Genomic DNA, 26,859 nt, shown 5'->3' with positions numbered 1-26,859 from the left:
ATTCTGAATAAAGGCCAAAGTAAAATTTGTAAAGGCCAAAATATTTATTTCTGTTTAGAGAGGGAGAGAAACCATGAGCCTATCGTGCCTATATTTTGGACAAGGACATCCCGGCCGGACAAACCCTCCCCTAACCCGGACGACGCTGGGCTAATTGTGCGCCACCCTATGGGACTCCAAATTACAGCCGGATGTGATACAGCCAACCTAACTAAGAAATACATTTGACGATACAATTCTCCCCCTACCCTCCTTCTTGGCAAGAGTCTATTGTCCTACTAATAGCTCGTAATGGCGCTGTACAACATGACTGGTCGGGAGTAGGCTACAGTAAGAGCAAAATAATCGTAACATTTCCACACCCTACTTGTAGTCTAACCAATATCCAAAATGGAGATTCAGTGAAAATAAAATCTTGTTGATTTATCAAGACCGGTCCCCATGCCTGTCTCAGAGCAGCGCTGTCTTGACCTCTGAATGCAGTCTCTTCCATTCATTTTGAAAGAGTATTTTCCAGTAAGCAGCAATTTGTTTACCTTTATTAGCCTACTTCGTTCCAATATTTCTGTCATTCAGTGATATTTATTCCCATAATAATTCGTTATGGATCCATAACGAAATAAACATCTGCATTTTGAAAGAGTATTTTTATAATTATTTTATTAACGAAAGCATATATATGCTGATGAAGAAACACAGTACTGTACAGTATATACTTACCCGACATTTTGCAGTTGCATGAGGTCGCCCACACGCACTTTAAACATTTGGATAAAGCATTTAAAGCATTTTGAAGATAAGAGCCGCCTGCATTTGTTCATTAGGCTACTGTGCAGTCTGACATGTAAACATAGCCTACAGTACATACTGTAGTAAACATGGTAAAGTGCCTAATTCCTTACATAAGCGAGAGCAGGCCATGTCCAGAATTTCTCAGTGACCTCAAGTACTCATTAACTCTGTCTTTAATGCTTTTTCGGGTTGCATCAGTCATGGACAGAAACGTAATACTGAGACACAGTATTAATGATGAACACCCGGAGGTTCACTGGTAAGCCACATTTGCCTCGGAATCCATCCCAGTTGGTATTCTGTGTCCACTCGTGGTACCTCTTCAGTTACACATCCTTGGAATAGCAGAACAGCTTAACGGTCCGGATGGCCATTGTTGTGCCTGGTGAGCAGTTGGTCAAGTTCTGTTGTCAGAAGAGGAATGTAAATGTCAGGGTGAACCGACGACCTGATGAACCCGCCAGGTATGTTGACTCTGCCTGTTGGAGGTGGAGTTCCAGAGCTCACAGGTGTGTCTGGCATGGATTGGGACTCCATCTCGTTCCTAGCCCTCGTCAATGCGTCATCCTCCGCCTAACTCTCCGCCAATGCCGCCTGACTCTCTGCCAATGATGAGTAACTCTCTGCCAATACCGCCTGGCTCTGGACCTATGCATCAGCTGTTGCCCGTATCTCTGCCCTCAGATAATGTTTTTCTTTCTGATGGTCTGCCTCCAATGACTTGATCTCAGTCTTCAAAGTTTGATTCTGAACCATGTGCACCTTCATCAGATGAGCAGAATGGTACCGCCATGAGCCCCCATCGATTACAGTGGCCTATGATAAAAACATTAGTCACTTTTAATTCTTAATTGATCTAACACACAAATGATGTGTACGCATTTTAAGAATCTAGCAAAACTAACCACTTTCTTGGCAACCATGCATTTTTTCAGGTGGAGTTTGGGGTGGGGTGAGGAGTATAGGCCATAAGCATACAGCAGATTGCCGATTGTCCTCACTTTCATTTTGCTGTAACAACATATTGTAGCACCGTGACCAGGATCTCTTCATTTAAGTGAGCAGATTAGGGGTTTCAGGAGGAACGGAAAATCTAATACAGCCAATTGTCATAGTGTTTGCTGTCATTAAATGTGAAGACTGTAATATTATTAAATCAATTCTCTATGTGTAATTATTCCATAATTCAACAAATCACAAAATAGTACTTAACTAGGAAGTTGGGGCACCACGGGAACATTTTGTTTATAGTTTCATTTCCCAAATATAACTCTTCAGATATTTTATTATCTTAGCGATTACAGTCTTCTATTAATGTATTGTTACCTCATCAGTCTCATTTCTGAACGTTACAAACCCTTGGATATCTGCAAGAACCCTAACATAAATCAGCGTTATAGAAATTGGCTTAATTATTTATTTTCTAACTAACCAATCGCAGAATTACATAAACACACACAATAGGTATATTGCTTACTAACATGACACAAATTTAAGTCCCTTGTGGACTAAAACAACATGACGACTTGGTAGACAAAGGAAAGGGGTGGGGACAGTTCAAGAGCGGAAAACTCAGAGTGGATTCACTGTAATACAGTTGATAACTACACTCATGCAATGCTAATACCTTTAACATGAACAGCCGCTCATTAGAAAATAAATAGCATTTTACATATTTATGAGCGTATGCCTTTGTTGCCTCTCTGTGACCACCGGTCCATCTGCTGGATAATAGTTCATCAGAGAGTCTCTGGTTGCGTTCCCAGAAGTCCCATGTTCTTTCGTGGTTGTAGCTTGTTATAATGGATACGTCAGAGTACCATTCGGAAATGTTTAAACACCTGCAGCCTGAATAATCTGGTCTTTAGTTTGTAGATTTCTTCACCATTTCGGCGTGGTGATGATCTCCATGTTCTCTGGTCTTGTTCTATTGTAGAGCTGAAGTTTAAACCACTTCACACACCAGCATCACCCGGCGAGTTTTGGTCTAGAGTAGTAGCCATTTCAACGTGGGGACCCCGTCCCAGGGTCATCGTGACTATATTTAAATCGCCAACCATTTCAACATGTAGCGACAGTCTGATGTACAATTTGTCGGGAGTCCTTTTAACTGACTAGTTCACTTTATATGAAAACCCATACTCTCAATTAGAAGGAAAACCTCACATTTAATATTTTCAAAAGTATTCCTATACTCAATCATTTATTTTATACAACATTCAGATGCAAACCACATAATTGAGAAGTGTATACAAACAAACAAAGTATTGTGCGTCTCCTGTCCTTCATGAGGTCAACAAATGAAACAAACTCGAAATGATTGTTCCTTAAGTATCCACAGACCACTCCAACTGATTGGAATATAGAAATACTCAACCTTTTGACGTTACCGTACTGCAAAGTCTTTCTCTGTAGTAACAAAGGGATGTCGGCATGGGTATCGAACCAGCATCTGTAGCAACGCAGTTTGCACTGCGATGCAGTGTCTTAGAACACTCAGGAGGCCCCATCCAAAGTTTTTAATGCTGATCATTTGCCTTGCACAACGTATCAAAATACAGAGAGGTGTTGGCAAGAGTCTATTGTCCTGCTAACAGCCCATAATGGTGTCCAGGTTAGGATAACCAAAACCTTTCTTTATTAAAGACTATCAGAAAGAATGTTGCTAGCCATGAATGAGTGAGTCACTCAGCGTTATGTAGGTGCCAAGGCTATATGACTGTGCCATCAACTTAATTATTTAGCAGACATCACCTGCTTATTCAGTCAACACATATATCTTAAGAATATCATGGAATATAATTGAACATTTTCGTTTCTCTTAGAATAAAAGCCTTAGCGTAACAACAGTTTTAGTAAGTAACACTGACGAGTAGAAACCAAAAAATAAGTATATTTTTCAGGGTGTGCATGTGCAGGACAGAGGAATAGCAATTCTTACACTATTGTTCTAAATTCAATCACCTTCATCCTCATCATTCAGTTCATTGAAATTAAATTTTAAAGTCGTGCACAGTTATCAGTTTCTATTTGGTTTATGTCGCCCATTCATTGTCAGTTAGAGACACATTAGCGCCTTGGGACCCAAAAGCATAATCAGTGCTCTAACTCCCCCTTGTGGTGGTCTGGAGCAATGAAGCAGTGACGCAAGGTACCGTACTAAACCACAAATTACCTCTAAATCCCGCATAATCTCAATACTTTTAGTTGAGAAACCACTGTAGTTATCAGAGTCAGTTATGGTAAAGGTCAAAGATTAGAGAGGAGTCATGTGTAGAGTAGGTCAGGTCAGTCATTAACAGCGTTAGGTAGACAGGAAGTTTTAGATAAAAAGGTTTAAGGTAGAAATTCACCCTAAGATGTTTTATGCAACTGGGACCTAAAGGGGAAAAGATAACAGGGAAAGTAACTGTTTTGTGCAACTGTTGGCTGTAGGGTTCTGGAATAATACACCCCTGTTTCAGTGAGTGAACCAGCGCCAACCAAAATCAATAGCAGCAGCATATGGGAGAGGAAAAAGAGCCAATAGTAGGCAGGCCGCTGGCACTGCCCATCAATAAACCAACCAATGCCAGTGGCTGTACTGACGGTCGTTCTGTTTGCCAGTTTTAAAAATAACTAATTACAACAGAACGGAGCGGCATCAAATAAGCTAAATATGCAGCAGAGCGCTTTGCCTCCCTCCCCGATCTCCCCCTCTCCTGTACACAGAGACATGAGAAGCATTCCCACTGAATGAACCGGCTGGCAGACCCCCCATTCCATAAAACCTCCGGAGTGAGAACATTCCCGGTCCGCGACATCGGAAAATTATAACCCATAACCCTTCCTCCCCCTCCACCCCCTTCCTCCTGAGTCACGTTTCTTTCTACTGCAGCCCGTTGAATATAGGCAAAGCCTCCAACAGCCAGAGCATCTTCCCAAATGGCGCCTTCCAGGCCTGCAGCCATTGACGCTGTGGTGGATGACATTGCCAATCACATTGCATGACAATAGCAAACAGGACACTCCGCTGAGGAGAGTGTCGAGTTTCTCTCAGGCCTTACGTTACAACAGGAGGAAAAGTCTCTCTTCCCAAAGAAAGGACATCCTGCTAAAGGAATCAGAGCCACAGACCTGCAGAAACTGACAAGCTCTCCGATATCTTTCAGCCATATGCCGCTACACTTTCCATTAATTAGCCCCTTCTGCAGAGATCATTACTTTTCTGGTGCGCGAATGACAGTTCGTGTGGATTGAAATGTGCCTCCTTTTTGTGCTGAAATGTATCAGATTTGATATTTGACTCTGCCAACTGTGTGCAGTGATCAATTACAGTGTGTTTCTGCTAAATGCTATTTTGTGTTAGCAACAGAGGTCAAGATTGGATCAGACCGCATGAGAAAATTGCATTGGTCTTTCCACAAAGTTGAAATGGGATCTTGTTTTTTTTCTGGGAAAATAACCTAAAGGTAGTATGGTTGAGATGGGAAACAGGTCAAAACGCATTGTATAGCATCATTAAATACTGTATGTGAGACTGTATGGTGCATTATATACCTTCTCTTTACAGATAAATATGGATTGAATTTTAGTAGATGTATGGGGGCAACACTGGGTAGGCTGCTACAACAATGTCCACTGTGAAACATCTGTAGAACCACTTGTAAAGGTTTCCCATTCTGATTCCTCATACATTACAGATGAGGAGATAATTTAGAACATTTATATGACACTATGACAGGCCTGGACTGGGACAAAGATTTTATGACAAATAACCAGACATTTCACGCACAATCCAGATTTGAGTATTATATTCAGATCCCCCATTTTCTTCCTCCTGAAGAAGAACAATGCTGTACTGGGCCAAGACTTTGTCTGGCTCTTGGAGATCAAGCTGACTGTTGGTGAGCCGACTAGGTGAAAAATATGCCGATGTTCCCTTTAGCAAGGCACTAATTGCTCCTGTAAGTCGCTCTGGATAAGAGTGCCTGCTAAATGCTTAAAATGTCCATGTAAAAGTTGGCTTTTCATTCAAAAACACAATTAGTCAGCATAAGGCATGCACACACGTATTGTTTTTTTATAACAATATTTGTATTGGCATTTTCCATTTCAGCGTTGCTAGTTTTGACCTTTTAAATGATCTTTCATGTGTATCAATTGGGGGGGGGGGGGGTAATAGGATGGCATGCCTTTGAACAGATCTTCAAGATTTACTTTACTACAGTAGACCTACTGTATGAGGTGATGAATGTGTGTGATGGGTGAACCCAACCCCGCTAACACATATGTGGTCTTCTGTGGATTACATTGCAGGAATATCTCCTAGAAGCTGAGATGCTGAGACCTAAATCAAAGGGATTGCTGAAAGGTCAGGTCAATCACTGTAGATCAAAGGAGTTTAGAAACTAAGATTGACCATGGTCAGTGTATAGTCAAAGTCAAGTTAACAAAGTGTGGCATCTGTTGACAATAACACAGTCGTATCCAGTCGGCAACCATGGAGTTGTCGACGTGACGTCATGTGAATGTGCCATATTTTTCTCTTTATGCTGTTTCCAACATGACAACAACATATAAAAATACAGTCTGAAGGCAGAGCAAAGCTCCCAGAAAATGTGAATTCGCTTAGTAAGGAAATGACACACAGGTTTGGCTTAAACGACTGGCTGGAGAACCTGCCAACTGGTCATCTAATTTAAATTGCATTTATGATAATGATGTTGATTTAATCTGATTATAGGCAATTGTGCAGTATCACTAGCCCATAGTTAATTTAAGGACAGTTTATAAAGAATGGCCTGTATCTAAACTGGTATGTTTTTACATTTCTATTTAATTTACCATTATTTAACTAGGCAAGTCAGTTAAGAACAAATTCTTATTCTCAATGACGGTCTAGGGGCAGAACGACAGATTTGTACCTTGTTGCAAGTTCATATCCCCGAGCTGACCTTTCGTTTACTAGTCCAACGCTCTAACCACTAGGCTACCCTACCACCCCATACTTCAAGTGTCATTATTGTTGTGTAATGAAAAACATTGGTGTGTGTGTGTGTGTGTGTGTGTGTGTGTGTGTGTGTGTGTGTGTGTGTGTGTGTGTGTGTGTGTGTGTGTGTGTGTGTGTGTAATAGTATCCTTGTGGGTACTGGAAATCCCTAGGGGTTAGGTTTAGAGTTAGGGTTAGAGGTTAATGTTAGGGATCAATTTCAGGGTTAAAGGTTATGAAAATAGGAATGGAAATAAATGTTAAGTCCCCACAAGGATAGTAAGTAAGATAAGAGTAAGATAAGAAAAACAATAAATAAAAGTAAGATAAGAAAAACAATAAATAAAAGTAAGATAAGAAAAACAAATAATTTAAGAGCAGTAGTAAATAACAATAGCGGGGCTATATACAGGGGGTACCGGTACAGAGTCAATGTGTCACTGTGAGGGGGCACCGGTACTGGAGATAATTACGTACATGCAGGTAGTGTTGTCAAAGTGGCTATGCATAGATAATAACAGAGTAGCAGCAGCGTAGCGGGGGAGGGGGAGGTGCAAACAGTCTGGCTAGCCATTTGATTAGCTGTCTTATGGCTTGGGGGAGTAGAAGCTTTTTAGAAGCCTCTTGTACCTAGACCTGGCGCTCCGGTATCAAATCAAATTTATTTATATAGCCCTTCGTACATCAGCTGATATCTCAAAGTGCTGTACAGAAACCCAGCCTAAAACCCCAAACAGCAAGCAATGCAGGTGTAGAAGCACGGTGGCTAGGAAAAACTCCCAAGAAAGGCCAAAACCTAGGAAGAAACCTAGAGAGGAACCAGGCTATGTGGGGTGGCCAGTCCTCTTCTGGCTGTGCCGGGTGGAGATTATAACAGAACATGGCCAAGATGTTCAAATGTTCATAAATGACCAGCATGGTCGAATAATAATAAGGCAGAACAGTTGAAACTGGAGCAGCAGCACAGTCAGGTGGAAGTTGAAACTGGAACAGCAGCATGGCCAGGTGGACTGGGGACAGCAAGGAGTCATCATGTCAGGTAGTCCTGGGGCATGGTCCTAGGGCTCAGGTCAGTTGAAACTGGAACAGCAGCATGGCCAGGTGGACTGGGTACGTATCGCTTGTCGTGCGGTAGCAGAGAGAACAGTCTATGACTAGGGTGGCTGGAGTCTGACGATTTTCAGGGCCTTCCTCTGACACCGCCTGGTATAGAGGTCCTGGATGGCAGGAAGCTTGGCCCCAGTGATGTACTGGACCGGTCGCACTACCCTCTGTAGTGCCTTGCGGTCGGAGGCCGAGCGGTTGCCATACCAGGCAGTGATGCAACCAGTCAGGATGCTCTCGATGGTGCAGCTGTGAAATCTTTTGAGGATCTGAGGACCCATACCAAATCTTTTCAGTCTCCTGAGGGGGAATAGGTTTTGTCGTGCCTGCGTCACGACTGTCTTGGTGTGCTTGGACCATGTTAGTTTGTTGTTGATATGGACACCAAGGAACTTGAAGCTCTCAACCTGCTCCACTACGGCCCAGTCGATGAGAATGGGAGCGTGTTCGGTCCTCTTTTTCCTGTAGTCCACAATCATCTCCTTTGTTTTGATCAGGTTGAGGGAGAGGTTGTTGTACTTGCACCACATGGTCAGGTCTCTGACCTCCTCCCTATAGGCTGTCTCATCATTGTCGTGATCAGTGTTGTGTCATCAGCAAACTTAATGATGGTGTTGGAGTTGCGCCTGGCCGTGCAGTCACGAGTAAAACAGGAAGTACAGGGGGGACTGAGCACGCACCCCTGAGGGGCCCCCATGTTGCGCATCAGCAGTTGGGGATGTGTTGTTACCTTCCTATGGAGGAACTTTGAACATTAAAAGGGTAAAACATGATTTACCCTTTTGTAGTTAATAAATCCAATGTGAAATGTGATAACTAGACCTTACCATTGAAACATTGAATCCATTATTTTCCAGCTAATTAAAAGTATCCCTCTCCATCTTCTGAATCAAACATGTAATGTCAGTACAGTAGCCTATGCTTCGGAGGGGGGTGGGGCAAGTTGCCTAAACACAGGCAGACACTGGAATACGTTTCTGAGTAACAGAGAGGTCTTTGCATAGGCGCTTTCTTGCATTGTGTTGTGGGACAAAAAAAAATGACTGGAACGTTAAACAATGTTATTAACCAGTTCCCATGATTTTAAAATAACGGAACAGTATGGATCACTTTCGTACCAGGTTCCATTTCTGTTCCTTGAAAAAGGAGAACACCATTTTGGGTTCTGTTCCCTGAACCGGTTCTAACCCCCGCTATTGAACAATAAACATTCACGTGGGCGTGGTCTGGCACATAAATGCATATAAAAATCATTCAAGGATATTCGTATTGTAACAAAATTTGGTACACACGTTGCAAACACTCAAGACTTAACATACGCAAGAACATTCATATGCTAAATGACTGACTAAAATATCAACCACAGGATGGTTCTATAAACGCCACATGTTTATATCTCTTTCTGTTAGACTCAGAGTGATGCACTTTTACACATGCTCAGGGATGCGAGTTAGGTTAACCCACATGATATCTCAGACACCACCTGCTCGATTTTGACCAAACTTGGGTGAATGATGAGTCTTGCCATAGAGATCCATCATTTACACGTATTGCCCCAAGGGCGCTGCATCATTTGTGTGGGACGACATGTTTATTGTTGCCTTGTCTGACAATGGTTTAATCCAGGGGTGGGCAACTCCAGTCCTTGAGGGCCTGATTGGTGTCACAGTTTTACCCCAGCCTCAGCTAACACACCCGACTCCAATAATCACCTACTCATGATCTTCAGTTTAGAATGCAATTTGATTAAATCAGCTGTGTTTGCTATGGGATGGAGAAAAAAAGTGTGACACCAATCAGGCCCTCGAGGACAGGAGTTGCCCACCCCCTGGTTTAAATCCATGACTTGGCTTAACCTTGAAACCATTAAACCCTTGGACATTCGCTGTACTAAACTCAACTTCTTTGTTTGGGGAAAAAGTGTGTATCCAGAGCTGAAGCCTGAAGTGCCAGAGCTGGAAAAACAGTGACTAAAGTTAACCACGTGGGTTGTAGACTCGGTGGCCATAGACATCCATGGAGCATCAGGTTCAGTAGAGCACATGGCCCAAACAACCAATCCCTCAGCATGGATTTTATTAATCATCATGAAACGGATAGTTTGGGAAAGTAACTCAAAAACTATGTACTGTAGCTAGGGATATCCAACGCTACAGTTGTATTGAGATTGAAAATGCATCGAGTCCTGCTACTGTAGCTTGAATCTGGCTCATTTGGTGTAACAGCTGTTTATATACAGTAAATTATGTTGCATATGAAATGTCATGCTCCTGATATATAGATTAATTCCTCAGATTGGCAACATGGGTTTTTAGCCCGGCTCGGAGAGAAAGGAGAAAGAGAGGCAGAGACTGCAGACGATGTTGTGCCAATAAGGTTGGGAGTTGGAATGCGAATGGGGCTTTTTTTCCCCCATTCACCCTGGGGGAAACAAAGCTGGATTCAACAAACCAGCAGCGAACCCTTTCCATTAAAAAAACAAATGCTTGGTGATAAGATGTTTCTGCTCGCTTGCAGTGTTTCCTGAATCCCAGGTCATACGTGGTGTCATGTGTTAAATCACACACACACACACACACACACACGCAGCTGGCATTTAAAAAGCCACAGAAGAACGGGGCCCGAGACAGGTCACCGGCTTAAAACATATCTACTGGGGTATAGCAGCACAACACTGGCTCCCCTCCTTTCTAAACACTCTGCCAACATCTGCTCTGGCATCACTGCGCAGCACACACACGCAAACACACCCATTCTCACGCACGCACACGAGAGATATAAACTCTATATTTTCTTTCATTCTCAGTCTTGCTCTAAATCGTATTCTCATGCCCTTCCACAGTCAGAATGATTCAGCCAAAAAAATAGCGTCATTAAAAATGCACACACAATAAAGTTGGTGGAAGTAGCCGACATGTGCCAACACAGGGCATTTCATAAAGCACTGTATTTAACTCTGCAACTTCTCCTTACTTGATGCTTTATGGTCCCACTTCTTTCCTCAAGAAAGGAAGAGGAATTTCTTCATCTCTGCCAGCTCCAGTTAGTATTGTAGAGGGAGGAAGCTTTGTCTGGGGTGTTGTGAACTGATTGTGTTTAGGGAACTGAAGGGTTCTCTTGGACCTAAACATCACATTTTCCATATATTTTCTTGTGTTCCAACACACCTGCTACTAATGTGTACTTAAAATAAAGAGGTAGAGTAAATCTGAATCCAAGCAAATATAAAAATGCCTATATTTAGAATTGATATATAGAATGATGACGCTGAACTAACCTGGGAGATAGTTTTCAGTAAATCAATGCATTGTTGAAGGTTTGCTAAGCATTGACATGTTTACGCCACATCAAGTGTGAAGTTAGTGTGCTTAAATTCTATTTGATTATTGAATTGACTAAACAGTGATGCAGTCAAATCACTATATCACTTTAGTTCTCCCCTGAAGCCTGTGTGTGCAGCATTCCTGTGAGCCAAAGTCTTTGTCACCCTCCCCCAGAGAGACAGAGAAAGAGTACAGTACAGGCTCAGTGAGCACAGCCTTGCCATTGAGAAGGATAGACACAGGAAAACCTGACTCCCTGTAGAGGAAAGGCTGTGCAACGACTGTAAAACAGCAGAATCTGACAGCTGCATTTCCTGACAAAATGTCCAAAACATAAATCAATTAGAGAGTGTCATTTCCCCAAATGTGAAACCCTTATTCAAGGTTTCAAAGACCTCTCTGATGAGGATAGGCTACCCTGTTGGGGGAGGACGCAGAAAGCTGTGGGTTGGCAGCGCACTACATTGCTGCCTGCCATAAGATGAGGGACAGCGTCTGACAGGCCAACCAACCTGAACATGTCCTCTATGCTTGTTGTTATTGGTGAATGTCTGGTTATTTTGACCCTCGGTTATTGTTGTTACTGTTGTCCTGTTGACAATTTTGATTCTTATTATTTTAATATTGTACATATAAGTAAGATTTGGAAATATGTACATTGTTACGTCATGCCAATAAAGCACATTGAATTGAGAGAGAGAAGGAGAAGTGTGAGCCAGAGCCTAACTTATCCTCCCCCAGAGCGAGAGAGCGAGAGAGAGCGAGAGAGGAGGATGGAGATGGCTGGATCGGAGCGGAGGAGGTGATTGTTCGGCATTGGGCTCCGTTCCAGGACTGCAAGCTAAAGCTTGGCCAGAGGAGGTGAGAGGGAGCTTCAGTCTGATGACCTGAGCACACTGACCCTAATATAATCTAGAACGCTGGAGAGGAGAGCCCTGCTTATCCAAACATCTACAAGTTGTCTGCTATTAGGCCAATTAACATGGCTAAACTCACAAGGTCCTATAGTGACTAGGAGTTCTCACATACAGTACTGTAAGAGTTCATCCTCCCTTAGCACTTAATCCTGTCATAAGTGCTCCAATAAACATACAGCAATGAAAGAGGAAAGGATATTAAGCTAAGGACCCTGAGGCTAAACACCTCTCTCTGCAACTGGATCTGGACTTCCTGACGGTCCGCACCCCAGGTGGTAAGGGTAGGTAACAACACATCCGCCCCGCTAATCCTCAACACAGGGGACCCTCAAGGGTGCGTGCTCAGCCCCCTCCTGTACTCCCTGTTCACTCACGACTGCACGGCCAGGCACGACTCCAACACCATCATTAAATTGGCCGATGACACAACAGTGCCTGATCACTGACAACAACGAGACAGCGTATACGGAGGAGGTCAGAGAACTGGCCGTGTGGTGCAAGGACAACAACCTCTCCCTCAACGTGATCAAGACAAAGGAGATGATTGTGGACTACATGAAAAAGAGGACCGAGCACACCTCCATTCTCATCGACAGGGCTGCAGTGGAGCAGGTTGAGAGCTTCAAGTTCCTTGGTGTCCACATCATCAACAAACTAACATGATCCAAGCACACCAAGACAGTCATGAAGCGTGCATGACAAAACCTATTCCCCCTTAGGAGACTGAAAAGATTTGGCATAGGTCCTCAGATTGTCAAAAGGTTCTACAGCTGCACCATCGAGAGCATCCTGACTGGTTGCCTCACTGCCTGGTATGGCAATTGCTCGGCCTCCGACCGCAAGGCACTACATAGAGGGTAGTGAGATCGGCCCAGTACATCACTGGGGCCAAGCTTCCTGCTATTCAGGACCTCTATACCAGGCGGTGTCAGAGGAAGGTCCTAAAAATGGTCAAAGACTCCAGCCACCCTAGTCATAGACTGTTCTCTCTGCTACCGCACGGCAAGTGGTGCCGGAGCGCCAAGTCTAGGTCCAAGAGGCTTCTAAACAGCTTCTAACCCTAAGCCATAAGACTCCTGAACATCTTGTCAAACGGCTACCCAGACTATTTGCATTGCCCCCCCCCCCCCTCTCCACACCACTGCTACTCTCCGTTGTCATCTACGCATAGTCACTTTAATTAACTCTACCCACATGTACATACTACCTCAACTAACCGGTGTCCCCGCACATTGACTCTGTACCGGCACCCCCCTGTATATAATGATATTTTTTACTGCTGCTCTTTAATTACTTGTTACTTTTCTCTTATTCTTATCCATATTTTTTAAAACTGCACAGTTGGTTAGGGGCTCGTAAGTAAGCATTTCACTGTAAGGTCTACACTTGCTGAATTCGGCGTATGTGACTAATAAAATGTGATTTGATTTCTCAGTTGACTACAGTGCATGTCTCCTGAATAAACTGAGAGGGACTATAGTTTGAAGTCAGGTAATACCTGCAGCGGAAATTCATTTATTATCACAAAGGTTCGTGTAGAGAAAAAGGAGAGGTGAAATTCAAGGTTTTTTGTTTATCTGGTCTCAACTTTTTACCAAGCAGACCAAAAGACATATGCTCTAAATTGTTTTACTAGGTCCTCAGTCTGTGAGGTAATTAATCCCAAATGTTTTGCCACGTTCCTCATGAGGTCAGTGTAATTCAAAACCTTTCCTCTCTATTTTTTCCATCATGATGTGTGATAGCATGCATAACAAAAGAAGGAACAAAGTTATGAAGTGGTCATAAAATAGGTCACATGATTAACTTCTCAAACGTATGCATAGAAAAAAGGATTTGTGTAATATGGCAGTCACTCATTCCGGCTATCAAAGACTTGTCCCAGTCGAATGCTCTCGTGTCTCATGGATTAAACATCCAAGAGGGCAATTTTCTACTTAGCCACTTAACCTAAATGCTCATCGATCCAAAGGACACTCATCTTACATGCTTACAGCAGCAATGTGTGTGGGCCTGAATGCTTGGATCACAACACTTAAGCCTCTACCCGGGGGGCTGAGGCGCTTCATCAAGCACATGTTGCCCCTGCAGACTGAGGTAGCACAGTGGAAATTTCATCTCATGTTTATCGTTAAAACAGCATAGCCATTTATACTGTATGTTAATAATGTTCTTTTATATCTCGCCCTTTGTTTTAATCAGACTCCCTGACTTTAAGTCTAATTATGCTACAGTTGTTCCATTATTGGCATGATTGTAAAGCTCGCCACCATTGGACTCTGGAGCAGTGGAAACGCGTTCTCTGGAGTGATGAATCACGCTTCACCATCTGGTAGTCCGACAAACAAATCTGGGTTTGGCGGATGCTAGGACAACGCTACCTGCCTCAATGCGTAGTGCAAACTGTAAAGTTTGGTGCAGGAGGTCTGGGGCTGTTTTTCATGGTTCAAGCTAGGCCCCTTAGTTCCAGTGAAGTGAAATCTTAAAGCTACAGCATTCAATGACATTCTAGACGATTCTGTGCAGTTTGGGGAAGGCCTTTTCCTGTTTCAGCATGACGTGCCCCTGTGCACAAAGCGAGGTCCATACAGAAATGGTTTGTCGAGATCTGTGTGGAAGAACTTGACTGTCCTGCACAGAGACCTGACCCCATCAAACACCTTTAGGATGATTTAGAACGCCGACTGCCAGCCAGGCCTAATAGCCCAACATCAGTGCCTGACCTCACTAATGGTCTTGTGGCTGAATGGAAGCAAGTCCTCGCAGCAACATTCCAACATTTAATGGAAAGCCTTCCCAGAAGAGTGGATGCTGTTATAGCAAAGGGGGGACCAACTCCATATTATGGCCATGATTTTGGAATTGCATGTTCGACGAGCAGGTGTACACATACTTCTGGTCATGTAGTGTGTTTATCTTCAAGGCCTCTCATTTCCACCTCCAACAAAAAAATATTTCAGTGGTCCAGAGTCATCGACACTTGACCGCCGAATCCACTAAGGGGTTATAATCAAGATAATCCATCTTTATCAATAAGATGGATTGGTTATCAGCGCTCACCTTAGAAGGTTCTTTGTTGGTGTTATTTAGTGTCTGTGAAATTAACATTTGTGGTGATAGTTGTAGCAATACTAGTGGCAGTTGTGCTAGCAAACAGCTCCTGCATTTAGTGAGTGACTAGCCACAAAGTCATTAGTTTAACTGAAATAGACTAAAAATGCCCTGTGTATCCTACACTTATGAGCTTATAGGTCCCAAAACGTAATGGATCCAGTGACCTCTGTTGTGAATGTTTATCTTCTCTGCCTACGATTAGCCCACCCAGAGATCAGTGAATCAGCTCTGTTCTGACACTTCATGGGGCTTGACCTTTGCCCCCTACAGTGGAGCCTAGTATTGACGTGGTTAGTCAGCGTGAATCGGATTACAGACAGTAAGCCTGGGTAGGACCAACAGGGCGCCTCTACCACAGAGTGCTCTTTATACCTGAGAGGGAGGCAGTGATTAGAGAGCTAATATCAGTCTATTCAGCCACTCTGATGGTCTAGACAAGCATACGGACACAGCACACACACACACACACATCCAGGCATAAGCACACACGCACACACATAAGCATGCACGCAAACTCACATCAGGAATTCATTTCTGTTATATCTAGATGGTGCTACTTGTGCGTATAAATCTGCTATAAGAGTTAGAATCACAGAGACGAGTTCGAGTTGAAGTCGGATGTTTACATACAAGTAGCACCATACATACAACTATTCTGAAGTGTCAGAATAGGAGAGAGAGAATGATTTATTTCAGCTTTTATTTCTTTCATCACATTCTCAGTGGGTCAGACGAATACATACACTCAATTAGTATTTGGTAGCATTGCCTTTAAATTGTTTAACTTGGGTCAAACGTTTTGGGTAGCCTTCCACAAGCTTCCCACAATAAGTTGGGTGAATTTTGGCCCATTTCTCCTGACAGAGCTGGTGTAACTGAGTCTACTATGGGATTGAGGTCAGGGCTTTGTGATGGCCACTCCAAAATACCTTGACTTTGTCCTTTAGCCATTTTGCCACAACTTCGGAAGTATGCTTGGAGTCCTTGTTCATTTGGAAGACCCATTTGCAACCAAGCTTTAACTTCCTGACTGATGTCGTGAGATGTTGCTTCAATATATCCACATCATTGTCCTCCTCATGATTCCATCTATTTTGTGAAGTGCACCAGTCCGTCCTGCAGCAAAGCACCCCAACAACATGATGCTGCCACCCCCGTGCTTCACGGTTGGGATGATATTCTTCAGCTTGCAAGCCTCCTCTTTCTCCTCCAAACATAACAATGGTCATCATGGCCAAACAGTTTTGTTTCATCAGACCAGAGGACATTTCTCCAAAAAGAACGATCTTTGTCCCCATGTGCAGATGCAAACTGTAGTCTGGCTTTTTATGCCAGTTTTGGAGCAGTGGCTTCTTCCTTGCTGAGCGGCCTTTTAGATTATGTTGATATAGGACTCATTTTACTGTGGATATAGATATTTTTGTGCCTGTTTCCTCCAGCATCTTCACAAGGTCCTTTGTCCTTTGCTTGTTGTTCTGGGATTGATTTGCACTTTTCGCAACAAAGTACGTTCATCTCTAGGAGACAGAACACATCTCCTTCCTGAGCGGTATGACGGCTGCGTGGTCCCATGGTGTTTATACTTGTGTACTATTGTTTGTACAGATGAACGTGGTATCTTTAGGTGTTTGGAAATTGCTCCCAAGGATGAACCAGACTTGGAGGTCTACAAAAAAAAATTCTGAGGTCTTGGCTGATTTCTTATGATTTTCCCATGATGTCAAGCAAAGGGGCACTGAATTTGAAGGTAGGCCTTATACATCCACAGGTACACCTCCAATTGACTCAAATTATGTCAATTAGCCTATCAGAAGCTTCTAAAGCCATAAACTTAGTGTATGTAAACTGCTGACCCATTGGAATTGAAATACAGTGAATTATAAGTGAAATAACCTGTCTTTGTGTCTGTGTCACGCACAAAGTAGATGTCCTAACCGACTTGCCAAGAAATATGTGGAGTGGTTGAAAAACAAGTTTTAATGACTCCAACCTAAGTGTATGTACACTTCCGACTTCAACTGTATGTAGACAAAGATCGTGATAACAGAGACAGTTGTCCCTATAAGACCAGTTGACCATAGAAAAGGTGCTCTGAGAGGCTGTGAGCTCTCTATACAGTACATACATGCTCGAGCTCCCCGACTGAGTTCCCTGTGAATCTAGACTGAGTTTAACCTTGACTCAGGGGTAGACGTACCATAGTAAATGTCCGGGACAGTCCAATTCGTATGATTTGTTACGTTTCGTATGGTATGCACAGTCGTGGCCAAAAGTTTTGAGAATGACACAAATATAAATTTTCACAAATTTTGCTGCTTCAGTGTCTTTAGATATTTTTGTCAGATGTTACTATAGAATACTGAAGTATAATTACAAGCATTTCATAAGTGTCAAAGGCTATTTTTGACAATTACATGAAGTTGATGCAAAGAGTCAATATTTGCAGTGTTGACCATTCTTTTTCAAGACCTCTTTAATCCGCCCTGGCATGCTGTCAATTAACTTCTGGCAGCCTGATTGGCAGCCCATTCTTGCATAATCAATGCTTGGAGTTTTGTCAGAATTTGTGGGGTTTTGTTTGTCCACCCGCCTCTTGAGGATTGACCACAAGTTCTCAATGGGATTAAGGTCTGGGGAGTTTCCTGGCCATGGACCCAAAATATCAATGTTTTGTTCCCCGAGCCACTTAGTTATGGCAAGGTGATCCATCATGCTGGAAAAGGCATTGTTCGACACCAAACTGTTCCTGGATGGATGGAAGAAGTTGCTCTTGGAGGATGTGTTGGTACCATTCTTTATTCATGGCTGTGTTCTTAGACTAATTGTGAGTGAGCCCACTCCCTTGGCTGAGAAGCAACCCAACACATGAATGGTCTCAGGATGCTTTACTGTTGGCATGACACAGGACTGATGGTAGCGCTCACCTTGTCTTCTCCAGACAAGCCTTTTTCCGGATGCCCCAAACAACCGGAAAGGGGATTCATCAGAGAAAATCACTTTACCCCAGTCCTCAGCAGTCCAATCCCTGTACCTTTTGCAGAATATCAGTCTCTCCCTGATGTTTTTCCTGGAGAGAAGTGGCTTTTTTGCTGCCTTCTTGACACCAGGCCATCCTCCAAAAGTCTTCGCCTCACTGTGCATGCAGATGCACTCACACATGCCTGCTGACATTCCTGAGCAAATTCTGTACTGGTGCCCCGATCCCGCAGCCGATCCTGCAGGTGCCCCGATCCCGCAGCTGAATCAACTTTAGGTGACAGTCCTAGCACTTGCTGGACTTCCTTGGGCGCCCTGAAGCCTTCTTCACAACAATTGAACCGCTCTCCTTGAAGTTCTTGATGATCCGATAAATGGTTGATTTAGGTGCAATCTTACTGGCAGCAATATCCTTGCCTGTGAAGCCCTTTTTGTGCAAAGCAATGATGAGGGCACGTGTTTCCTTGCAGGTGACCATGATTGACAGAGGAAGAACAATGATTCCAAGCACCACCCTCCTTTTGAATCTTCCAGTCTGTTATTCAAACTCAATCAGCATGAGGACAAGGCTGGAGTGATCTCCAGCTTTGTCCTTGTCAACACTCACACCTGTGTTAACGAGAGAATCACTGACATGAGGTCCTTTTCTGGCAGGGCTGAAATGCAGTGGAAGTTTTGGGGGGGGATTCAGTTCATTTGCATGGCAAAGAGGGACATTGCAATTAAGTATACGAAAATTGCCATCATACAAACTGAGGCAGCAGACTTTGTGAAAATTCATATTTGTGTCATTCTCAAAACTTTTGGCCACGACTGCATGGTAAGTATCAATCATTTTGTATGATATGTTCAGATTTCTAATTCATAGGTTACGATTTGCAATTTGTACAATATGTTACAAATTTACAAAACGTATGATAAGTTACGAATTCCAATCTATTGTGGCTAACGGTAGCTAGGTGGTTAATGTTAGCTAGGCTAGGGGTTAGGGTTTAAAGGTTAAAGGGTTAAGGTTAGGGTTGGGGGAAGGGTTAGCTAACATGCTAAGTAGTTGCAAAGTAGCTAAAAAGTAATAAGTACTTAACATTTGCTAATTAACTAAAATGACCAACCACCCTACTTTTGTTAATGCCTTAACCTTCTGTCCTGTATAACCATACCGGAAGTTGGGAAGAGATTTTCAATCGACAGATACTATGGCACATGGTTAATGAACTGATAAACAAAACGATGACGTATTCAAACCTTAGAAGTTTTCAATTTGAATTATTATAAAGTGTTCTTGCAACCAATAGAATGTTCTATATATGGAGGATGCTACCATCCCAGCTCTGCAGATTTAGCTGTGAAGAGACAGAATCATTAGATCATTTGGTTTGGTACTGTCCATCTGTAGCTTGTTTTTCTTCGCAGATTCAGAAATTGCAGAATTGCTCAATTTACCTGGAGCTAACGCTGCAAATAGCACTGCTGGGTGATTTATGACTTGTTTCAGGAAACTAGGTCTATGTCGCGTGTCACTACTTCACAGGAGAGGCATTTGAATATAAGCTTTTTTTTTTGTCAGAAATGCTTTTTTTGTCAGAAATGCCTTCCCCACCCCCCTCCATGGGCTAGGTTTTAAAAAATGTAGGTACGTTGACGGAGAACACATTCTCATTTACAGCAACGACCTCAGGAATAGTTACAGGGAAGAGGAGGGGGGATGAATGAGCCAATTGTAAGCTGGGGATGATTAGGTGACCGTGATAGTATGAGGGCCAGATTGGGAATTTAGCCAGGACACCAGGGTTAACACCCCTACTCCTACGATAAGTGTCATGGGATCTTTTGTGACCACAGAGAGTCAGGACACCCGTTTAACGTACCATCCAAAAGTCAGCACCCTACACAGGGCAATGTCCCCAATCACTGCCCTGGGGTATTGGGATATTTGTTTTTATACCAGAGGAAATGGTGCCTTCTATTGGCCCTCCAATGACACTTCCAGCAGCATCTGGTCTCCCATCCAGGGACCAACTAGGACCAACCCTGCTTAGCTTCAGAAGCAAGCCAGCAGTGGGATTGAGGGGAGAGGCCTGGGTCTAGGACTGGCTGAGGACCAGGTTTGTCTGAGAGTCAGCGATAGTCCACTGGGCCTCTCCAGCGTGTCGAGTCTACAGAGCCTGCTGCTAACTGACCCAATGTCACATATCTACCAGTCCCAAGTTCCCCACCCCCAGGCTCTGGCAGCTCACGTCTTGGCCCACTGCATTGTGGGTCTGCGGGGAGATATAAGATTACTCCTTCAGCCCAGTGTCAGAGGTAGGGAAGCTTGGAGCATAGAAGCATGCTAGACATATTTTCCACATACTTGCTAGTTCTGGGGAAATTGTGGAAAAGGGGGTTGTATAACTCCACGTGTGTGTGCTTAGGTTTCCGAACGCATTTTCAAATGTGCCCAAGGTAAGCATTTAAAATAAAACTGCTTTGGATTTAGCATTCGCTACTAATCAAAAGCATCCCTGGTTATGATCCGTTTATTTGGAGTTTTAGACTTGAGACCCACAAGGAAAAGTTCACTGAGGACGTGAGTGAGTGTGAGTCCATACAGTTTATATAGTCCATACAGGCCCTGGTTAAAAAAATTATTTTACATTTTTAAATAGTGCACTATATAGGGAATAGGGTTCCATTTGGAACGCACTCGGTGCGTCAGTGTGTGACTGACTGACGAGAGAGTGAGATGAGATTGAGAGGGTAAAGAGCGTTTCTAACTGAGAGGTACTAATCAAGCCAATAGAACATCACCATCCATCTTCCTCTCCCTCTCCCACAGTGGTTGACTTGCAGAACAATACTGGCTGTGGTCTTTCTTGGACCATGTTAGTTCTACTATCTAAGACTCAAACCCAACACCTGAAATCTTCACAACACAGCGCAGTGTAGATGTGTCGGAGCCAAACGTGATCAGCTCCTTGACGTTGTCTGAACGCGTGTTATATTAGTTTGATCTCCAGTATGACTAACGAGGGAGTTCAGTGGTGACAGAGAGACGTGGACCTAATTGTTTGAGGAGAAACAGACACGGATAACTGAGCAGACCGAAGAGGCAAGTCCTGCTTTATGCAATGCCAAGTCCATTCAAGGTGAACTGTACACAGTAACTGCTTAAACTGGCCTGAGCTGCCCAAGGACTCGCAGAACCCAAATCGACACAGACCCCCCCCCCCCCCCACCCTCTGATTTTGTTTGAGAGTTTGCTGCAATAGGCCAACATACACAGATATTTGAAGATTCAAAAGGATTTATGTTTCATAAGAATGCATCTAAATTATTTGACAATTGATGGTCAAATCTTAAAACAATGTTTAGGCTGGCCACGAGCAGCAACTGTGTGTGTGTGACAGTATATCCAGGCCTATTCAGTGTGTGTGCATGCATGTGGTGTGTGTGTTTTTCTCTCACCTGGGTCTCCTGAAGGCAAGGCCATACATCTGGCAGGCCAGGCCCACGGTGGGGGTGTAAACGATAGGCATGAACCTCTCGGTGTCGGACGTCAGCACACGGTAGAACAGCTTCTCATTCCTGTCCTGGAGCCCCATCAGAAACACATATCTGGGAATGGCAGAGGGGGAGGAGGGGGTGAAGAAAAAGGTGACAATCTTTAACACTGATTCCTAAACTGTGCATGTAAAATGGGCTTCAGAGTGGCTTTATGAAATACAAAATCTCAGAGAGCGCGAAAGAGAAGTGTGTTTGAAGAGGAGAGCGCGAGAGAGACGTCTGGGGTGACAAACAGATTGCACCTTGTGAGAGCAATACCTCACTCTGTCGGGCCCCACTTTCCCCTTTCCCTCTGGACTAAAAAGGCCCAATTGGAAAGAAATGGCCCATAGAAAGTGGGGGAGAGAGCGAGAGAGAGATAATGCCATGCTGACTCCCTCCTTGCCTTGATGAATACAAGCCCTGCTCACCATGCGATGATAGTGCCATGTAGTACAATAACTGCTGGATAAAGTTGCTGTTGCTTATGTTACAAACGCTTAGAAAAATACAGAGCGCACAAAGACACCCATCAGATATCCTTCACAAGCTCCTTGTTACGAGCAAACATCGACAGGGGGACTGAAGGTTTTACATATGACCCAAATTAACTGCTAGACCACGCCACGGGTCCTCCACTCATGAAAAGAAAGCTTTCCACAAAAGATGGAGTATAACATCGCTCTTGTTGGGATGATCGAAAGTATGCATGGCCTTCTCCCACACTGTCATTGGATACAGGGTGTTAACAATCTCTTTTAAAAAAGGTTGGTGTTCCAGCCGGGTAAAATCACTAGATTCAGACGCGGGATGAATTCCTATTGGGCGGATGGTCAGGGGGAACATAATTACTAATCATTTGTAGACGGCAAATTGACCGCAAGAAGCCCGAACAGATATAATGTTTGACTAAAACCGTAGTTTCTAACCTTGCTTAAATTAGCATACGATCACTTGCCTGCCTGTCTATTATACGTGGGAACACTGGGGAACAAAATTAAAATCCCTTGGAGCTGATTCCCTGGTGTTTTCACAGTATTTTATGTCCAACAAACAAACATACATACACACACACATATATATATATACATATATATATATATATATATTTTTTTTTTGCTCAGCAAACTTGGGTGGCCAAATAAAACCACCCGCAGGCCAAATTTGGGAATCCTGCCATACCAACACAATTCAGTCACGAAATAGGGACACAGAATGAGACCAACTTATTGGTGCCCAACGTTGTGTGATTGGTGATGTGACTTTGAGGCCACGTCAACGCACAGTGTCAAGCTAGGGTTGTACCACTCACATGACACTAGGAAACAGGGTGGCACAAAATGTATATTGTCAGTAAAATTGGGTATTTCAGTCTAGGTGGTCTAGACCCATACAATCATTTTGATTTCACTTATCTAGTTGTGGCAGGACAGCAGGTCTCAATAACCATGTTGAGTCTAGTTATCTTTTCCATGAGCGACTACAGCTTGAGCCTGTTGTGGCTCTCTTTCGGCCTGAAAGGATATCACAGTCACACACACACACACCGTTTTCTTTCTTCAGATAAAGTGTGTTAACAAGCGTGTGAAACTCTGCTTAAACTTGGCATGGGAAAATAACTTTTCCCTCTTCCAACCCCTTTTCTCTCCATCCAAATTCATGATTCTTTGCAGACACTCTTGTCGGATGGTTTTTATGGTGTTCCTTTAAACTGCTAGATAGCGTATCACATGCATCAGGTAAAAAAATCACAAAAGGGCATTTTAAGAGTTGACCCCATATGACTTTTTAGTATTCGTGAGTCCTTCTCTTTATCTCTGCAACTGGGTCTTCATGCAGAGAAGAGGATTTCTCCAATAAAGCCAGCCTGGGCCGCCATCTCTGTTGTTATAGACATGTTTGGGCTTCAAGCCAGTGATGTCCAGAGTCCAGCCTGCTTTATCAATGTCCAGACACCAGAATGAAGCCCTGCTTTGGGGAGTAGTAAAAACAGTAAATAGCTGCTGCTTGGAATAGAATGGCATGTAATCGTTTAGTGAGAGTTTTGAGCAACGGTCATGCAAAAATACAAGTGACACGGTCAGGTCCAGCAAATACCACAGAAGGCTTGAGAAGAAAAGTAAGGCCTGGACTGCAATGGAAATACTATGGCCAGAGGCATGAGGACAAGCAGGGCGTATACCAGCTCTAATAAACTGGTCCGATGCCCTGAGTGGACTGGAAGGCAACTATGAGACTATGAGACAAATTGTTGGTGACATTGAAAGGGCATGGGAAAAGGAATAAAAACACAGCTAATTGCTGTTTTGGAGGATTGGTGTGGTACAGTATAGCAACCGTGCCTCAGTCATCATACCACCACGCTGGAAAATCAAGTGGGCTAAAAGCAGTGGTGGAAAAAGTACCCAACTGTCATACTTGAGTAAAAGTCAAAGATACCTTCATAGAACATGACTCAAGTAAAAGTGAATGTCACCCAGTAAAATACTACTTGAGTCTAAAAGTATTTGGTTTAAAATATACTTAAGTATCAAAAGTAAAATAGATTATTTCAAATTCCTTATATTAAGCAACCAGATGGCACCATTTTCTAGATTTTTTAAATTTATGGAAAGCCATGGGCATATACTCCAACATTCAGACATCATTTACAAACGAAGCACGTGTGTTTAGTGACTCCACCAGATCAGAGGCAGTAGGGATGACCAGGGATGTTCGGTTGATAAGTGCGGGAATTGGACTATTTTCCTGTCCTGCTAAGCATTCAAAATGTAATGAATACATTTGGGTGTCAAGGAAAATGCATGGAGTAAAAAGTGCAATATTTTCTTAAGGAACTTAAGTAGTATTTTAAAGTATTTTAAAATAACTACTATACACCACTGGCTAAAAGGTCTTCCTGACCACAAATTGACCACAAATCCTGTCCCTCTCTGTCCCCTTAACCAACCCAACCAGTCCTCACACTAACTACACATCCACAGGCCACAAATGAAGACTGCAGATACCATGGTTAGAGACCTGCTGTCCTGCCACTATGGAAATGTATCCAACATTGGGATTACATTTACTTGAAGCCTTGTAGTGTCTGACAGAGAGATGTGCTGCTCGTCAGCAAACAAGTTTTCAAGATACACTACATGCTCAAAAGTATGTGGACACGCCTTCAAATTAGTGGACTAGGTGATTTCAGCCACACCCGTTGTTGACAAGTGTATAAAATTGAACACACAACCATGCAATTTCCATAGACAAACATTGGCAGTAGAATGGCTCGTACTGAAGAGCTCAGTGACTTTCAACGTGGCACCATCATAGGATGCCACCTTTCCAACAAATCAGTTTGTCAAATTTCTGCCCTGCTAGAGCTGTCCCGGTCAACTGTAAGTGCTGTTATTGAAAAGTGGAAACGTCTAGGAGCAACAACGGCTCAGCTGCGAAGTGGTAGGCCACACAAGCTCATGGAACACAACCGCCGAGTGCTGAAGCGGGCAGCTTGGTGAAGCGCGCAGCTGGAATGGTGTAAAGCTCGCCGCCATTGGACTCTGGAGCAGTGAAAATGAGTTCTCTGGTGTGGTGAATCGCGCTTCACCATCTGGCAGTCCGGCGGACGAATCTGGGTTTGGCGGATGCCAGGAGAACGCTACCTGCCTGAATACATAATGCCAATTGTAAAGTTTGGTAAAGGAGGAATAATGGTCTGGGGAAGTTTTTCATGGTTCGGCTAGGCCCCTTAGTTCCAGTGAAGGGAAATCTTAATGCTACAGCATACAATGACAATTTTGGCGATTCTGTGCTTCCAACTTTGTGTCAACAGTTTGGGGAAGGCTCGATCCAGTTTCAGCATGACAATGCGCCCGAGGACGAAGCAAGGTCTATAAAGAAAAATGGTTTGTTTTCACCCGGTGTTGAAGAACTTGACTGGCCTGCACAGAGCCCTTACCTAAACCCCATCGAACAACTTTGGGATGAGTTGGAATGCTGACCGATAGCCAGGCCTAGTAGCCCAACAACAGTGCACAACCTCACTAATGCTCTTGTGGCTGAATGGAAGCAAGTCCCAACAGAAATGTTCCAACATCTAGTAGAATGCCTTCCCAGAAGAGTGGAGGCTGTTATAGCAGCAAAGGGGGGGACCAACTCCACATTAATGCCCCTGATGTTCGACGAGCAGGTGTCCACATACATTTGGCATGGTATTGTATGTAACTTTCAAAATAAAGAAATCATCCCCGTATGATGCATTGTGCATCATATGAAGCTGAGTTTTGTGTCATAGGATGAAAAATGTGTCATACAGGGATGATGATTTCTGTATTTTAAAAGTAACATATCTTGAAAACTTGATTGCTGACAAGTAAAACATTTTGGAACTATATCAACAATGGACTGATGTCCAAATACCAAAATACAGTTTTTTGGGTGAAATTTTCCTTTAAAACAGAGGGATCAACACAGAGAATATGGTACACCCGCCCCCATGATTCAAAACATTAAATTCACTCTGCATGACTAACTTCAGGAATGTGGTATCTGTGACCGAACTGCCAATGATCAAAGAAATCAGCCTGGGACATAAGTAATGCAGCGTTACAGAATACTAAACCTTTGTGACCCTAATCAGCTGCAGTAGGGACTGGAGATTAAATCAGCATTGATTTTATGTCTTAAAGAAGATTGTAAAATGCTGTGAAGAAGGAGAGGAGAACAAGGATGAAGGAAGCCGTAGAAAAAAGTAGTAGTGGTTTGTTCAGTAACCAGTAGGGTGCTAGGGTGGATTGAATAAAGAGCTCAGAGGACTAGTCCGTAATCCTTCCCTTAAATCTCAGTCTCTTTGAAGGCTTCCAGGTGTGTGATCTTTCTCTTTCGCTCTCTCTGCAGCTGGGCTCTCCCAGCACACACACAGGATCTCAGTCTCACCTGTCCAGGTCGTCCCTCTTCATTTCGTAGTTCTTGAGGACCCGGAGGAGCTGCACGTCCTGGCTGAGGAAGCAGGGAGGCAGCAGGCCGTGGATCCCCAGCTGGAGTCGTTCCTCCAGGGAGAAGGCCATGCCCTAAAACACACAGAACCATATTAGGGACATCTGTTAGACCACCACCATAACACCAGAGCACAGTAGAGACATCTGTTAGACCA

The 26,859-nt window shown here is 43.5% G+C and overlaps 1 protein-coding gene across 1 annotated transcript in view; it reads right to left on the bottom strand.

The window, feature by feature from the left end:
• Positions 1 to 26,859, bottom strand: part of me1 (malic enzyme 1, NADP(+)-dependent, cytosolic) — a 115,397-nt gene that overhangs the window by 51,311 nt on the left and 37,227 nt on the right. Inside the window, exons 2-3 of the mRNA XM_020452543.2 lie at positions 26,643 to 26,776; positions 21,645 to 21,794 (exon numbers count right to left, since the gene is read on the bottom strand). Of these exons, the coding sequence (XP_020308132.1) occupies positions 21,645 to 21,794; positions 26,643 to 26,776 (284 nt within the window). The remainder of the gene's footprint in view (positions 1 to 21,644; positions 21,795 to 26,642; positions 26,777 to 26,859) is intronic.

Source organism: Oncorhynchus kisutch, linkage group LG2 (assembly GCF_002021735.2).
Source record: "Oncorhynchus kisutch isolate 150728-3 linkage group LG2, Okis_V2, whole genome shotgun sequence".
NCBI classification, from domain to species: domain Eukaryota; kingdom Metazoa; phylum Chordata; class Actinopteri; order Salmoniformes; family Salmonidae; genus Oncorhynchus; species Oncorhynchus kisutch.
Note: the sequence above shows the minus strand (reverse complement) of the source record. Positions and strands in the feature narration are given on the sequence as shown.